Below are 15,914 nucleotides of genomic sequence, written 5' to 3'. Positions count from 1 at the left end.
TCTTCCTCTAGCCATTTCTTATATGTTATGTTCTTCAAAATCCCTCAGTTTATAGTAGGCTTTCTCTTCTTGGGAAAATTTATCTTTATCCAATAAAGATAAATAATTATTTTTATACTGATGATCCCCAATTATGAATCCAATTGAGCTTCATATAAATATTTTCAATGTGAAAAGCCATTTGACTACCTCATGGATACCTCAAAATTAATATGCCCACAACTGAATTCTTATCTTCTAAATTTTCTATTCCACCTATCCTATCTAGTAAAAGAGTAATATGCAAATTGACCATCACTCCAACACACAAGATGGCCACCCCCATGTGGTCAAAGATGGCTGCCCCCATGTGGACACAAGATGGCCACCACAAGATGGCCAGCATGGGAGGGCAGTTGTGGGTGATCAGGCCAGCAGGGGAAGGCAGTTAGTTTAGTTGGGAGGGACCAGGCCTGTAGGGGAGAGAAGTTGGGGGACCAGGCCTGCAGGGGAGGGCAGTTAGGGGCAATCAGGCTGGCAGGGGAGCAGTTAGGCATCGATTCGGCTGGCAGGGGAGTGGTTAGGGGGTGATCAGGCTGGTAGGCAGAAGCCGTTAAGGGCAATCAGGCAGGCAGGCAGGTGAGTGGTTGGGAGCCAGCAGTCCTGAATTGTGAGAGGGATGTCCGACTGGCCTTTTAGGATCAGCCTAAATGGGCAGTCAGACATCCCTCAAGGGGTACCAGATTGGAGACGGTGCAGGCTGGGCTGAGGGACACACACCACCCCCACACCCCCACCCCCATGCACAAATTTCGTGTACCAGGTCTCTAGTCCTATATAATAAAAGCCTAATATGCTAAGTATCCGGTCATCCATTCAACCTATCAAAGCATAATATGCTAATGATATGCTAAGACCACTCAACCACTTGTTATGAAGTGTACTGACCACCAGGGGGCAGACGCTCCAACCAGTAAGTTAGCTTGCTGCTGGGGTCTGGCTGATCGGGACTGAATGAGATGGGCCGGACATGCCTTGGAGCCCTCCTACAGTCCCTCCCCAGCTGGCCAACTTCCTGTGTCCCTCCCCAGCCCTTATCATGTACCAGTAGGGTCCCTCGGCCTGGCCTGTGCCGTCTCGCAATCTGGGACTTCTCAGGGGATGTTGGAGAGCTGGTTTCAGCCCAATCCCGCAGGCCAGGCCAAGGGACCCCACTAGTGCACAATTAGTGCACTGGGCTGCTAGTGTATTAATAAATGGTAACACTCTGTATCAAAGCATATAAGTCAGCTCTAAGGGTGCCAAGTTTAATTTTTCTCCCATTCTCTCTCTATCCTCCATGTCCCCCCTCCCTATCTCACCCCTCATCCCTCAACATTCACATTCTACCATCAATCTCACTGTACTACTGTAGTCCTGGTCATTCTAACACTTAACTCCTATAAATTTCTTCTTCTTAAAAGAATTTTGTGCATTATATATGTCTCTCCCACACTGCTTATGGGACCTAGGGGAGCTGGTTGCATCTTCAGCTGCAAGGTCAGGACCTAATTAAACCATCCAATTATACCAATTATATTCCCCTTGGTATTAATTAATTTAGGAGCTCAAATTTGAGTCAATCTGTTATTATTTACTTTGCAACTGTTATTGTTTCAGGACAGGCATGGAACCAAAAGTCATCCTACCAGATGGAAGGAAGTATTTTTATTGTTCTTTTTAAATTTGGGAAGATAGTTTTTCTCTTCCAATGAATGTATGCTATGCAGCATGTTAGCTTTGCTGCTAATAATAATATTTTATTCCCTTAAACTTCTTTATGTTACAGATATATATATTCATAAATAATAAAATAGTATGTTATAAAAATTTCTATATTTAACCTGCAATTTGGCATTTTTTGTTCAAAAATGTTTTTGTAAGATTTATTTATTTTGATAGCTATACCTCAATTTTATTCCATCTCATAGTAGTATGCTTTCCATTACAAAAATATAACACATTGTATGTGTACATTATCTTAATATTTATATTGTTTCCTTTATTTCCTAATACAAACCAAGAACATCTATAAACATGTTGAACATTTCTCTTTTGGGGCATATGTAAGAATTTTCTAAGATATATATTCCTAGAATGAAATCTCTGAGCTACAGGGTATATACTTCCAATTTAGAAGATAAAACTAAACGCCTATCCATAATGCTTGTACAATTTTTCCACTTTTTCCAGCAGTCTAAGAGAGCCCCTATTTGGCCAAATCCTTTACAAGAAATATTGTCATGCCTTTTTAATTTTTGCAATTCTAATGAGTGCATAATGGAATCTTTCTCAATTTGTGTTTTCATGCTTACTTAATTAGGTCAAACATCTTTTCATATGATTATTAGGCAGTTGTGTTTCCTCCTCTATAAAATGCCCATTATTTTTCTACTAGAGGCCCGGTACATGAAATTTATGCACTCGGGGTTGGGGGGTGCTGTCCCTCAGCCTGGCTTACACCCTCGCAGACCAGGAGCCCTTGAGGGATGTCCCATTTTACATTAAGCTGGCAGTTGCACATCCTTAACACTGCTATGGAGGCAGGAGAGGCTCCCACCACCACCACTGTGCTCACCAGCCATAAGCCCGGCTTAGGGCTTCTGGCGGAGCAGTGCTTCCCCTGTGGAGGCGCACTGACCACCAGGGGCAATTCCTGCATTAAGCATTTGCACCCTGGTGGTCAGTGCTCATCATAGAGACCGGTCGTTCCGCTGTTTGGTTGATTTGCATATTATCCTTTTACTATATAGGATAGGTATAGAGTTCCAATTTTAAAGATGAAAATAGTTACAGAGATGGATGGTGGTGACGGTGACGACTTACCATTTGCAACAGCATGGATGGACCTGGAGAGCATTATGCTAAGCAAAATAAGCCAGTCAGAGAAAGGTAAATATCACATGATCTCACTCATTTGTGGAATATAATGAACAACATAAACTGATGAACAAAAATAGAGCCAGAGGGGAAAAAATATTTTAGAATATAATAGAAGTAATCCTGTTATTTGCAGATTGTTAATATTTGCTACAACTTTTGCGATATTATACTATGTTAGTACAGTTTTGGCAATATTATTATATTTGAAATCTTTTTTTTCTTTCAATATTAATGTTTATTGCATGTAATCTATATATATATAAAGAGGTAATATGCAAATTAGGCCAGGACGCTGTAACAGTCATGACCAGTTAGGAGGAGGCTGCGCGCACAGGTGAAGCCCAAGGTGGAGACGAAGACAGAGACAGGGGGACCTTCCCAAGCCGCCACGCTGGCTCGGGCAGCCCTGGAGTGGACACAGGCAGGGGGCCTGCTCCAGCCGTGGTGCATCAGCAGTCCCGCCTCTGCACATGAGCTGCAGAGGAAACACCTTTTCTGATTGCTCATTGGCTAAGCTCCCAGTACACCACCCACAATGTTCTTGGTAATTTGGGTAATAAGAATCCAAGAAGGTGCCCTAACTGGTTTGGCTCAGTGGATAGAGCATTGGCCTGCGGACTGAAGGGTCCCAGGTTCAATTCCGGTCAAGGGTATGTACGTTGGTTGCGGGCACATCCCCAGTGGGTAGTGTGCAGGAGGCAGCTGATTGATGTTTCTCTCTTATCAATGTTTCTAACTCTCTATCCTTCTCCCTTCCTCTCTGTAAAAAATCAATAAAATATACTTTTAAAAAAAAAGGAAAAGAAGAAGAAGAAGAAGAAGAAGAAGAAGAAGAAGAAGAAGAAGAAGAAGAATCCAAGAAGGTGATCTAGGGTTTTTCCACCTCACTCCTGGAGGGAAAAACAAAGGTCCACTGCTGGAGGGGCTAAGAAATGTCATATCCTGCCCTAACTGGTTTGACTCAGTGGATAGAGCCTCGGCCTGTGGACTGTAGGGTCTGGGTTTGATTCTGATCAAAGGTATGTACCTAGTTTTCAGCTCCTTCCTGGCTGAGGCCCAGGTCAGGGCTCATGCAGGAGGCAACCAATTGAAGTGTCCCTCTCACATTGATGTTTTCCTCTGTCTTTCCCTCTCTCTCCCACGCTCTCTAAAAATCAATGGAAAAATATTCTCAGCTGAGAATAAAAAAGAAAGAAATGTCATATCCCATGAAAGAGATATCTTGAAAATGCCTAAAGAAAGTTGTCATTTTTTCGTGGTGAAGGGACTGGAGTCCATGTTGATGAAAACACCTTGCTGGCTGCAGTGGCCAGCAGTGGCAGCAGCAGGGGGGTGATGGGGGTGGCGCCTTCCCCTGATCAGCCTGGCCGCCCCCTGCAGAGGGAGGCCAGACTGCGGCTTAGGCCCGCTCCCCATGGGGACTGGGCCTAAGCTGTCAGTAGGAGATCCCCTGAGGGCTCCCAGACTGTAAGAGGGGGCAGGCTGGGCTGAGGGACCCTCCCCCCACCCAGTGCACAAATTTCATGCACCAGGCCTTTAGTATTATTATATTTAAAATTGTTTTCCTGAAATATTCATGTTTATTCCATGTAAATGGCTAATTATTTTGTATCTATAATCTGGTAATAGATTTGTGTTGTATATTGTAAAAATAAAAGACTCAGAAAATGTCAAAATAAAATAGTAAGCTTAGATATACAAGAAAATACAACTAAAAAGAGAAGAAGGGGTTACAACATTTTAATATTTGACAAGGAAAATTTCAGAACAAAAAGCATTCAAAGGACTATGGAGTTATTAACATTTATACTACCAGAAACACATAACTGCTTTTGTAAAGCAGAAATTACAGGAGGTTGAAGAAACAGATGAACAATAAAAAAACAAGACTTTATCATACTTCTCTGAGGCTGCATTCCCCTAGAAGCACAACCTGAGACAAGGAGTGCAAGTGGTTTATTTGAAAAGTAAAGGCACCGCACCAGAGGAGGAATGAAAAGTACGACAGGGAATGATGCAAAGAGGCCAATAGATGGTGCACCAAGGCACAGATTATCACTCCTCTGGGAGACCAGGTGAATCATGCCTCAGAGTTGTCTTGCCTGAGGGGCAAGAAATATTTCACATTTATTCCCCAACTCCCTTAAGGCTGAGGGCAATTCCTGGAGGCATTAATTCTTTGAAACTTATGGCCTTCCCTGACTCACAGGTTGAAAGAAACCTCTAAGATGGGAAGTCACAGGGGCCTGTGTTAGGATGCTCTGGGCATGTGCTAGGACAGTGAACACTGAGAACCTATGAGTAGTGCAGAGACACATATGGTAAAGTTTACCCCATGCACAGTTCAGAGTTCCTTGCACTCCATGTTAAGTTCACTTAAGTGTCATCATTCCATTTATCACCTAGCCTCAATATACAGATAGACAAACAAACAATTAGGACACCTTGAGGGCATTATGCTCGGTGAAATAAGTCAGACAGAGAAAGACAAATACTGCATGATCTCACTTATATGTTGAATAAACAAAACAAACATTAAACCCAAACTAATAGAATAAGAGATCAGATTTGTGGTTACCAGAGGCAGGGGTTGGAGGGTGGACTAATTGGATGAAGGTGTTCAAATATACAAACTTCCTGTTATAAAATAAATTAGAGGCCCAGTGCATGAAATTCGTGCACTCGGGGGGGGGGTGGGGGGGCCGTCCCTCAGCCCAGCCTGCGCCCTCTCAGAGTCCAAGAGCCCTCAGGGATGTCTGACTGATAGCTTAGGCCTGCTCCCCATCAGTTGGACATCCTTAGTGCTGCCTTAGAGGTGGGAGAGGCTCCTGCCACTGCCGCTGTGCTCGCCAGCTGTGAGCCTGGCTTCTGGCTGAGGGGTGCTCTCCCTGTGGGGGCACACTGACCACCAGGGCACAGCTCCTGCATTGAGTGTCTGCCCCCTGGTGGTGAGTGCGTGTCAAAGTGACCAGTTGTTCAGCCCTTTGGTCTATTTGCATATTAGCCTTTTATTATATAGGATAAGGACTGGTGATGTAATGTACAACATTACTATAGTTAACACTGCTGTATGATGTAACTGAAAGTTAAGAGAGGCGATCCTAAGGATTCTCATCACAAGGTAATACACATTGATTTTCTTTTTTATCTATATGAAATGGTGGCTGCTAACTAAACTTATTGTAATAATCATTTCACAACATATGTAAGTTAAGTCATTATGCTGTACACCTTAAACTTACACAGTGCTGTATGTCAATTATATCTTAACTAGAGGCCCGGTGCACGAAATTCGTGCACGGAGGGGGGTTCTCCCTCAGCCCAGCCTGTACCCTCTCCAATATGGGACCCCTCAAGGGATGTCCGACTGCCCATTTAGGCCCGATCCCGGATCGGGCCTAAACGGGCAGTCAGACATCCCTCTCACAATCCAGGACTGCTGGCTCCCAACTGCTTGCCTGCCAGCCTTCCTGATTGGCCCTAACCGCTCCTGCCTGCCAGCCTGATCACCCCCTAACCACTCCACTGCCAGCCTGTTTGCCCCAAACTTCCCTCCTCTGCCGGCCTGGTCACTCCTAACTGCCCTCTCCTGCAGGGTTGATCACCTCCAACTGCCCTTTCTTGCAGTCCTGGTCCCTCTCAACTGCCCTCCCTTGCAGGGCTGGTCCCTCACAACTGCCCTCCCTTGCAGGCTGGGTGCCTCCCAACTGCCCTCTCCTGCTGGCCATCTTGTGGTGGCCATCTTGTGTCCACATGGGGGCAGGATCTTTGACCACATGGGGGCAGCTATATTGTGTGTTGCAGTGATGATCAATCTGCATATTATTCTTTTATTAGATAGGATAGAGGCCTGGTACAGGGGTGGGGGCCAGCTGGTTTGCCCTGAAGGGCGTCCCGGATCAGGTGGGGTTTCCCTTGGGGTGTGGGTCGGCCTGAGCGAGGGGCCTGTGGTGGTTTGCAGGCCGGCCACACCCCCTGGTAACCCAAGCGGAGGCCCTGGTATCTGGAATTTATTTTCCTTCTACAATTGAAACTTTGTAGCCTGGAGCAGAGCCAAGCCAAGCCTGGGGCTCCCTCCGAGGCCGCAGCCATTGTGTTGGGGTTATAATTGAAACTTTGTTGCCTTAAGCAGGTGAGCCCGGCCAGGGTGTGTGGAAAGCTTTGCTTCCCCTGTTGCCGGCGGCAACCCTGGCCTGCTCTCTCAAGCTCCATTCTGCCGCCATTTGTTTGAATTTGTTTACCTTCTATAATTGAAACTTTGTAGCTTGAGTGGAGGCTTAGGCCTGGAAAGGGCAGGCGGAAAGCTTGGCTTCCTCTGTTACCTAGGAAACCTTGCTCTCTGTGGCTGTAGCCATCTTGGTTTGGGTTAATTTGCATGCCCGCTCTGATTGGATGGTGGGCATGGCTTGTGGGCATGGCTTGTGGGTTTGTCAGAGGTATGGTCAATTTGCATATTTGTCTATTATTAGATAGGATAAAATAGGAAAAATTAGAGTAGACTAAGTGCAAAAGGAGTTATATGCCATTAGTAAATCAAAACTTGATACTTTTTCTATTCTACATAAGAAAGATTACATGCTTCATTTAAAGCAGAAAACATTCAATCCATTATAAAAAAAAGAATCCAGAAAAGGAAAAGCTTGAGGAACTAGATTTTCATAGAAATTATTCCACAACCTTGGAGAAAATGCTATTTGAAGAGTACAAATAAACTCTCATCAATTCTAAAATATAAGCATTTCTGCTATAATATTATATACTAATTCCTTTAAAATGTCCCTTTTAGGTAAAATCAAGCACCAAAAATAACTAGGTTTAGGAAGAAAATATTGCAGAAGTAAACCACTCATAATCCTATGCAACTTTGTAACCTGTCCTAACAAAAACAATCCGTTTTAATAAATCTTAGTACAGCTAAATTCCCACTAGTATTTTCACCCAGCATAGTCAATCAGTTGTAGGTTTAAATGCTGGAGCTCACCTTCCTCCTTTGACATGCAGCTCCCTGAGGGCATGAATTCTCAATGTTGATATTTCATCACAAATTAAAAATATGATATTTAGACATATTTGCAGCTTCTTCACTGGTACTTGCAGCTTCACGAAGTGCATTAACATTGTAGAAAACACAAAGATTCTTGATAACATTAAATCATTCAAAACTGATTCTAGAAGAAAAGTACTTCTGTAGAATTTTTAGCTATTTTTTTCCTAAGACATAATTTATTGCTAAGGTCTTCTCTTTAATAGTGAGAAAACTTCCCCTGATTGTTTCAAAAGCCACTAAATTGGTATTAATGAATGGAATGTCTGAGTTATATTTACATGATTTCTCTATTTACCAATCCTCTATGAACTAGTTTCTGACATATGAACTGTTGTATGCTCTATTGTAGCAGAACATTATATTCAGATTTAAAGTCTTAATGCTACTCCTCAAATTAGTATAATTTTGATTATATCTTTTCTGTCTTGTTTTTGTTTTGTTTTTTAAACAATGCTATTTGAAGAGTACAAATAAAGTCTCATCAATTCTATGATGATATGTATTTATACATACATACACATTACCAGCACCTTCAAAACGGATCTGAATGTTATTGTTTTACCTTATTTCCTGATTATATAAATTATCAAATACTATTTTTAGACAGTAGAATGTTAAAAAAGAATATAAGTAACCCCAAACAATTAAACTTTTAATTCTCCTACAAGTATCTATATTGCAAACTAATGTTTAAAATCCTATATATTAGAAATGTTTCATATTATAAATGTTTCATAAGAAAACATATTAGAAATGTTTCATAAGAAAATACTTTATTCTGAGAAGAAAGATTTCTATAGATACTACTTAGGTAAATATTATGTCTGATTTTTCTTTTTGAATGTGAAGTACAGCAACACATTTTGTAGAATCTTTGAAGGAGAAACTCCTGTTTTCACACTCTGATCCTCAGATGTTCTGCAATCCTGCTGGTTCAAATAGAGAAGAGCCAAACAGTTATATAGAGTTTCACGTAAAGACTAACTTATAAATTTTGATAAATTGCATGTCGCAGTTAAGGAAGAAACGTATATAGTATGATATGAATACTCCCTGCTTCACATTTCTTTCTGCCATATATGACCTCAAATAAAACAATTTCTACCCTTACACACTAAATCATTGACTAATATGAATATCAAAGGAGAAATGTTATCAGTTGTTCTTTCTCCCAAAGAATAAAAACCATTGTAGAAAAGTTTTTGTTTTATAACAATCTGATTTTCATTCCCATATTTGGAAAATTGCTAAATAATTTGTATGGATGTTCAAAAATACATGAAGTAATTATAACAAAAACATTTTATTGACACATTTAAACTTAAGAAAAATTGCACAAATGGTTGACACACTTTCCACATACAAATTTGAATGTTTTTTCACGTGAAATAATTATTATTAATCACAAAATGAAATACAAAAGCACAAAAATGGATATCAAGTCAGGTATCAGGTAGTTTTTATCAATAAAATTCAAGTGAAGTTAAAAATAGAGAGGTATTATGGATCAAACTGAATTTTATGTCTACTAAAATTAAAGGACCATGGAAAATATGTATTGTAAACTGGCCAATTGACCAGAGAAATTTTCTAAGAAAACCTTTCCATGATCAAATAAAAGTTAAGTAAAATGTTAATTTTTTAAAGTTTTAAAAATTTTTTATAATAATTATAACCTCAATATAAAATGTTATTATATGATTTATTAGACTGGCAAATTTAATTTTATTTTGAAAACTTATTGAGAAATAAACATCCACAATGCAAATAAAAAGCAACAAAAAGAAAGCATATAAAACCTAAGTAATCTAATATAACCAAAGGCCAATAACTAATATATAACTTGAATTAATTTGAGTTAATTGATCATATAGCATCTTAAAAGTCATTTTTATGTTTCAAGTTCCAGAAAGTTAATGTAGTACAAGTATTATTAAATACTCAGAATTAACAGTATTTTCCTACTTCCACTGCATCCTTTTCTTCAAAGTATTATCATTCTATTGAAAATATCACCTGTATTAGAATATATTTTAAAAATTCAAAACACAGACTATATTATTATATTTGTACTAAAAATATAACAGAATCATAGGTATCACATTCATTTATTAAACATTTAATTATATTATTTTTACATTTAAATGTATTAATATTCAATAAATATTAATAATATAAACATTACATAAATAAATATAATGAATATACTATAAATATATAACATACATAAATATTAATATAATATTCCACTGATAGGTTGACAATGCATAATTCTTACACAATGATGATCCAGTTATAAATCAGATTTATTTTTTTCTTTTTCTTTTTCTTTTGGGTTCTTTGCAGTTGGAGTTAAGATATCACTGTTTTCCTTTACTAAATGTTTGTAAAGGGCAAATGCAATAGCAGTGAAGAAGATGGTGGATAGTTTGCAAAAAAAACCTAAATTAAAAAAAAAATACAACCATCAGATGTGTCAATTTATTTAAAGCAAAAATGTTTACGGAAAGACTCACTCACCAAAGAAAAGTTAAGTATATTTTATCTCTAAAGGTACCAATTTCCCAATTGTAAAATGTAATTAATGTCGTAAACATATCAAGTTATTTAAAGGAGATTTTAAAAATGTTTTCACAACTTCCTTTTTTTTAATCCTCACCCAAGGATATTTATCCATTGATTTTCAGAGAGAGAGGGAAAGACAGAGAGAAATATTGATATGAGAGAAACACATTGATTAGTTGTCTCCTTCACGTGCCCCAACCAGGGTACATGCCCTTTACTGGGATCAAACCCGGAACCCTTTGATCCACAGGCCGACATGCTATCCACTGAGCCAAACGAGCTAGGGCTATAAAACCTTTTAGATTTCTTAAACATGGAGCCCTAGAAAAATGCAACATGTGCTATTATTTTACAGAATGTAAAAACAGAAAAATAGATTTCTACCTTCAAAACTTAATTAGTAATAAAAACTAAAACCTGTTTAAGTCATTTCATAAAACTTTACTTTTCTTGAAATATTCATGATTTTCCAAATATAAACAGAAGTATTTCACAAATATTAATTGACTGTACAGTGTTTTAAAAGTCATTTTCATGTTTCAAGTTCCAGAAAGTTAATATAGTACAAGTATTATTTAAAAGTACTTGAACTTTGGGTGAAAATAAACATGTTGATTAAAGTAAAAAATATTGCCCTGGCTGGTGTGGCTCAGTGGCTAGAGCATCGGCCTGTGGACTGAATGGTCTCCAGTTGGATTCCAGTCAAGTGCAAACGCCCAGGGTTGTGGGCTCGATCCCAGTGGGGAGCATGCAGGAGGCAGCCAATCAGTGATTCTCTCTCAACATTGATGTTTCTCTCTGTCCCTTCCTCTCTGAAATCAATAAAAATATATTTTTAAAAATATTTCAGAGCAACAATATCAATTATCTAACAATATTAATAATAGTGGCTTCAAAAGATAAAATAGAAAAAATTAATGAGTATGACATTTATAATGACACAATATGTCACACATTTAAATACTACAGCCAAACACCATAAACAACCCAAATGTACATAAAGGAGAAAAGATAACCTACAGTACATGCACAAAAAATTTTTAAAAAATTTAAAAGCACTAACTACTGCTATAGAATAACATGAATAAATCTCCCAAAAGCATGACATTAAGCAAGACAGACAAAAACAAACAACAAGAAAAACACCAGTATATACTGTATTATATTTGCATAAATTTATAGAACAGGCAAAACCAACATATTGTAATAGAAATGTGAGCAAGGCTTATCTGTGGAGGAGGGAAATTGCCTGGAAAAGGGCACAGGAAAATTTCTATAGCTTGTTTTGGTGCTGGTTCCACAGGTGCATTCAATTACCAAAAAGCCATCAAACCAAACACTTAAGATCCATATTAGATAACTGTATATTAATTACCAAAAAATCTCAATTTATTTTTTACATTGTTGCTTGATACATTCTTCACAAACCAAACACAGTATAGCCAGCAGCTGGGCAAAACAAAACATTGTCTACACCTCAGTAGCTTTCTTCATGCTTCTTTACATTCATTAACACAAAAAGTTTAATTTTGTTTGGTTTAGAAATATTTTATAGCAAATCAAAATTATGCAAGTGGAATCATACAATGCATATTCATTTATGTCTGGTTTCTTATAACATTATGTTTGTATGATTCATTCATATTTTATGTAGTTGTATGCTTTCCTTTTTCATTGTTGTATATATTCTATTATTGATTTTATCATAATTTATTATCTATTCCATTGTTTATTGACTATTTGATTGTTCACTTTTGTGAAAATTCTTTCAAGTCTTTTGTCCACGGCTAGGGTCTTTCCGCATTAAGGGTTCAGGAATCTGGAGAAGAGCTGTGCATAAATGAATTGAGAGACTAGACAAGAAATATAAATTTGGGAGGCATGGTGGAGCCAGGGGAGGCTCCACTTTCTAGTGAAGTGGACTCTGAATCTCTGGACCCAATGCTTTTTATTCCCACATTTTGCCCATTAGCAAAGCAGATATACATATCAAAGGTAAGGCCTGATAAACAATAAAGGACCATCAGGTTTGGGGAACTGCCTTAGGCTGTTCTAGCAGCAGGTAATAACATGTAGATTTTCAGCCCTGCTGACTGTGAAATCAACCTTCTGATAAATTTCTTGCATTTATTATGCTAACTACTGGAATTTGCTTCCAGCAGTCCACTTTTCTATTAAGTTATCTCTCCTTTGCTTATTACTTATTTGTGGGAGTTCTTTATATATTTTGGACATTAGTTATTTGACACCTTTTTTACCTTTCTCACTATCTTCTTCACTGCAGCTCTCTTTTCTGTCTTAACTTTGCTTTTGAGCATAATTTAATAGTTTTTAATACAGTCTGATTTTTCTCTTATGGCTAGTGTTTTTTGTATCCTGTTTATGAAAACTCTTCCTACTCTAAGGCCATGGAGATAGTTTCCTATTTTTCTTAAAAGGCTTTATTGTTTTATCTTTTACATTTATATCTACAATGAATTTACAATTGATTTTTGTATACAATTCAAGGTAGGGATCAAGATATATTTTTAGATATGCATATATAAAATGAGCCATTAGCCTTTACTTGAAGACTCTTTTATCACTGCAGTGTCTTCTTTCTTTGCCATAAATAAGTTGAGTGTGCATGTGTGGGTTTCTTTCTGGATTCTCTATTCTGTTCTATTAGTCAGTGTGATGACACTTGCATTAATATCCTACTGTGTTAATTATACCTTGATAATAGGTTTTGATATCTGAGAGTATATATCCTTCAATTTTGTTTCATCTTTAATATTCTCTTGATAATTCTTGGAGCTTTGGCTTTTATATGAATTCCAATTCCCTTGTGAATTTACACACACACACACACACACACACACACACACACACTAGAGGCCCGGTGCACGAAATTCGTGCATGGGGGCGGGGGATGTCCCTCAGCCCAGCTTGCACCCTCTCCAATCTGGGACCCCTCGAGGGATGTCCGACTGCCCGTTTAGGCCCGATCCCACCAGACATCCCTCTGATAATCTGGGACTGCTGGCTCCCAACTGCTCGCCTGCCTGCCTTCCTGATTTCCCCTAACTGCTTCTGCCTGCCAGCCTGATCACCCCCTAACCACTTCCATGCCAGCCTGATTGATGTCTAACTGCTCCCCTGCCAGCCTGTTTGCCCCCCACTTCCCTCCTCTGCCAGCCTGGTCACCCCTAACTGCCCTCCTCTGCAGGGTTGATCGCCTCCAACTGCCCTTCCCTTGCAGGCCTGGTCCCTCCCAACTGGCCCTCCCCTGCTGGCCATCTTGTGGTGGCCATCTTGTGTCCACATGGGGGCAGGATCTTTGACCACATGGGGGCAGCCATATTGTATGTTGGAGTGATGGTCAATCTGCATATTACTCTTTTATTAGATAGGATAGAAGCCTGGTTCACAGCTGGGAACCAGCTGGTTTGCCCTGAAGGGTGTCCTGGATCAGTGTGGGCTTCCCTTGGGGCATGGAGAGGCCTGGGCGAGGGGCCTGTGGTGGTTTGCAGGCCAGCCACGCCCCTGGCGACCCAAGCAGAGGCCCTGGTATCTGGAATTTATTTACCTTCTACAATTGAAACTTTGTAGCCTGGAGTGGAGCCAAGCCTCCTGCTCAATCTGTGGCTGCCACCATTTCCATTTGGATTTGTTTACCTTCTGTAATTGAAACTTTGTATCCTTGGAGGCCTGGGCCCAACAGAGTGTGTGAAAGCTTGGCTTCCTCTGTTGCCGGGGAAACCCAAGTCTCCCTTCTGGTAGCCATCTTGGCTGGGATTAATTTGCATACTTGCCCTGATTGGCTGGTGGGTGTGGCTTGGCTGGTGGGCATGGCTTATGTCGCAGAGTGATGGTTAATTTGCATATTACTCTTTTATTAGAGAGGAAATATTCTGATATTTTGTGTTCACTCACTGTTATAATTTAGAAGTAGCATTTTTAAATCTTCCTATCTATAAACATATCAATTTTTCATTTATATACATTTTAATGTCTCTTAAATAAAATTTGTAGTCATTATTATAGAGATTTTATACCCTTTTCAATAGATTCTTTTGTTCTTGGTACTACATTTTTTATGTTATTATATTATTTTTGTATTTGATTTTTGTATATAGGCACACAATTGATATTTGTATATTGATGTATAATAAGAAACCTTACTAACTTTACTTATTAATTCTAATATATTGTATTTATTTATATGAATTCTAATTATAGGTATGTTCACTTAATAAAAATGTTTTGAATTATACATTCATAATTTGTGTTCTTTACTGTATGTGTGTGTGTGTGTGTGTGTGTGTATCAATAAAAATTCCACCAAAAAAATAAACAAAACAAACATGGCGATTTAAAATAGGAAATATATGCAAAATACTTATAAATCATCTCTCTAGTGCAATTAAAGAAAGAGCTGACACTCAGTGGGTATGGCTCAGTATTTCAGCATTGACCCAGGAAATAGGTCACTGGTTAAGAGTCCCAATTAGGGCACATTGTTGGGCTGTAGGCTCAATCCCCTGGTAAGGGCATGTAGGAGGCAGCTGATTGATGCTTCTCTCTTATCAGTGATGTTTCTCTCTCTCTTGCTCCCTTTCCTTTCCTCTCTGTCTAAAAATAAATAAAAACAAAACAAACCAGGGATGTTATGTAATCTATACTAATAATCTTACCTAATAATAGACAAATATGGAAATTGACTGTACCTTCACTATGCCCACAGCCAATCAGAGTGAATGAGTGTGCAAATTAACCCACCAAAGATGGCAGTTAATTTGCATATGAAGGCAGGCAGGCAGCACCATGTCCTGCTTCCGGGAGAATGGGTCCATCGGGAGCGGAGTAGGCCCTGGCGCTGCCCACCCCATGGCCGGGGAGGCGGTGGGGTGGGCAGCGCCAGACTGCACAGGAAGGGTCCGGGTTCATCACCACCCTGGGGAGGCGAGGCCAGACCCGCCTAGCCGCTCCCGGGAGTCCCTGGGATCAGCGCTGCCCACCACTCCAGGGGTCCCTGGGGACATTGCCACCCCAGGGAGGTGAGGCCGGACCGCCTAGCCATTCCCAGGGGTCCCTAGGAGCATCGCCGCACGGGGAGGCGAGGCTGGACCCGCCTAGCCGCTCCCAGGGTTCCCTGGGAGCATCGCCACCCCGGGGAGGCAAGGCCGGACCCGCCTAGCTGCTTCCAGGGTTCCCTGGGATCATCGCCGCCGGGGGAGACGAGGCCAGACCCACCTAGCCACTCCCAGGGGTCCTTGGGAACATCGCCGCCCCGGGGAGGCGAGGCCAGACCGCCTAGCCGCTCCCAGGGGTCCCTGGGAACATTGCAGCCAGGGGTTTGCTGAGACCCAGACCTGGCCTCTGGCCACAGATTCATAGCTTCACGGAGACCAAGGGGATC

General features: G+C 40.1%; 1 protein-coding gene and 1 long non-coding RNA gene across 9 annotated transcripts in view; one reads left to right on the top strand and one right to left on the bottom strand.

Moving 5' to 3' along the window:
- Positions 1-15,914, top strand: part of LOC129148851 (uncharacterized) — a 60,174-nt gene that overhangs the window by 24,498 nt on the left and 19,762 nt on the right. The gene's annotated exons all lie outside the window — the stretch shown is intronic.
- SLCO6A1 (solute carrier organic anion transporter family member 6A1) overlaps positions 8,703-15,914 on the bottom strand; it is an 82,393-nt gene continuing 75,181 nt past the window's right edge. For 5 of the 7 annotated variants that reach the window (XM_054715033.1, XM_054715035.1, XM_028149824.2 and 2 more), the window contains 2 exons: positions 10,227-10,390; positions 8,703-8,877 (listed from right to left, as the gene is read on the bottom strand). In XM_054715033.1, coding sequence (XP_054571008.1) covers positions 10,242-10,390 — 149 coding nt within the window. In that variant the 3' untranslated portion in view covers positions 8,703-8,877; positions 10,227-10,241. Of the gene's footprint in view, positions 8,878-10,226; positions 10,391-15,914 lie in introns of those variants that run through there. The other 2 variants (XM_054715034.1, XM_054715036.1) reach the window with 2 other exon arrangements.

Source organism: Eptesicus fuscus, chromosome 4 (genome assembly GCF_027574615.1).
Source record: "Eptesicus fuscus isolate TK198812 chromosome 4, DD_ASM_mEF_20220401, whole genome shotgun sequence".
Taxonomy (NCBI): Eukaryota; Metazoa; Chordata; class Mammalia; order Chiroptera; family Vespertilionidae; genus Eptesicus; species Eptesicus fuscus.
This window is presented reverse-complemented; position numbering and strand designations above follow the sequence as displayed.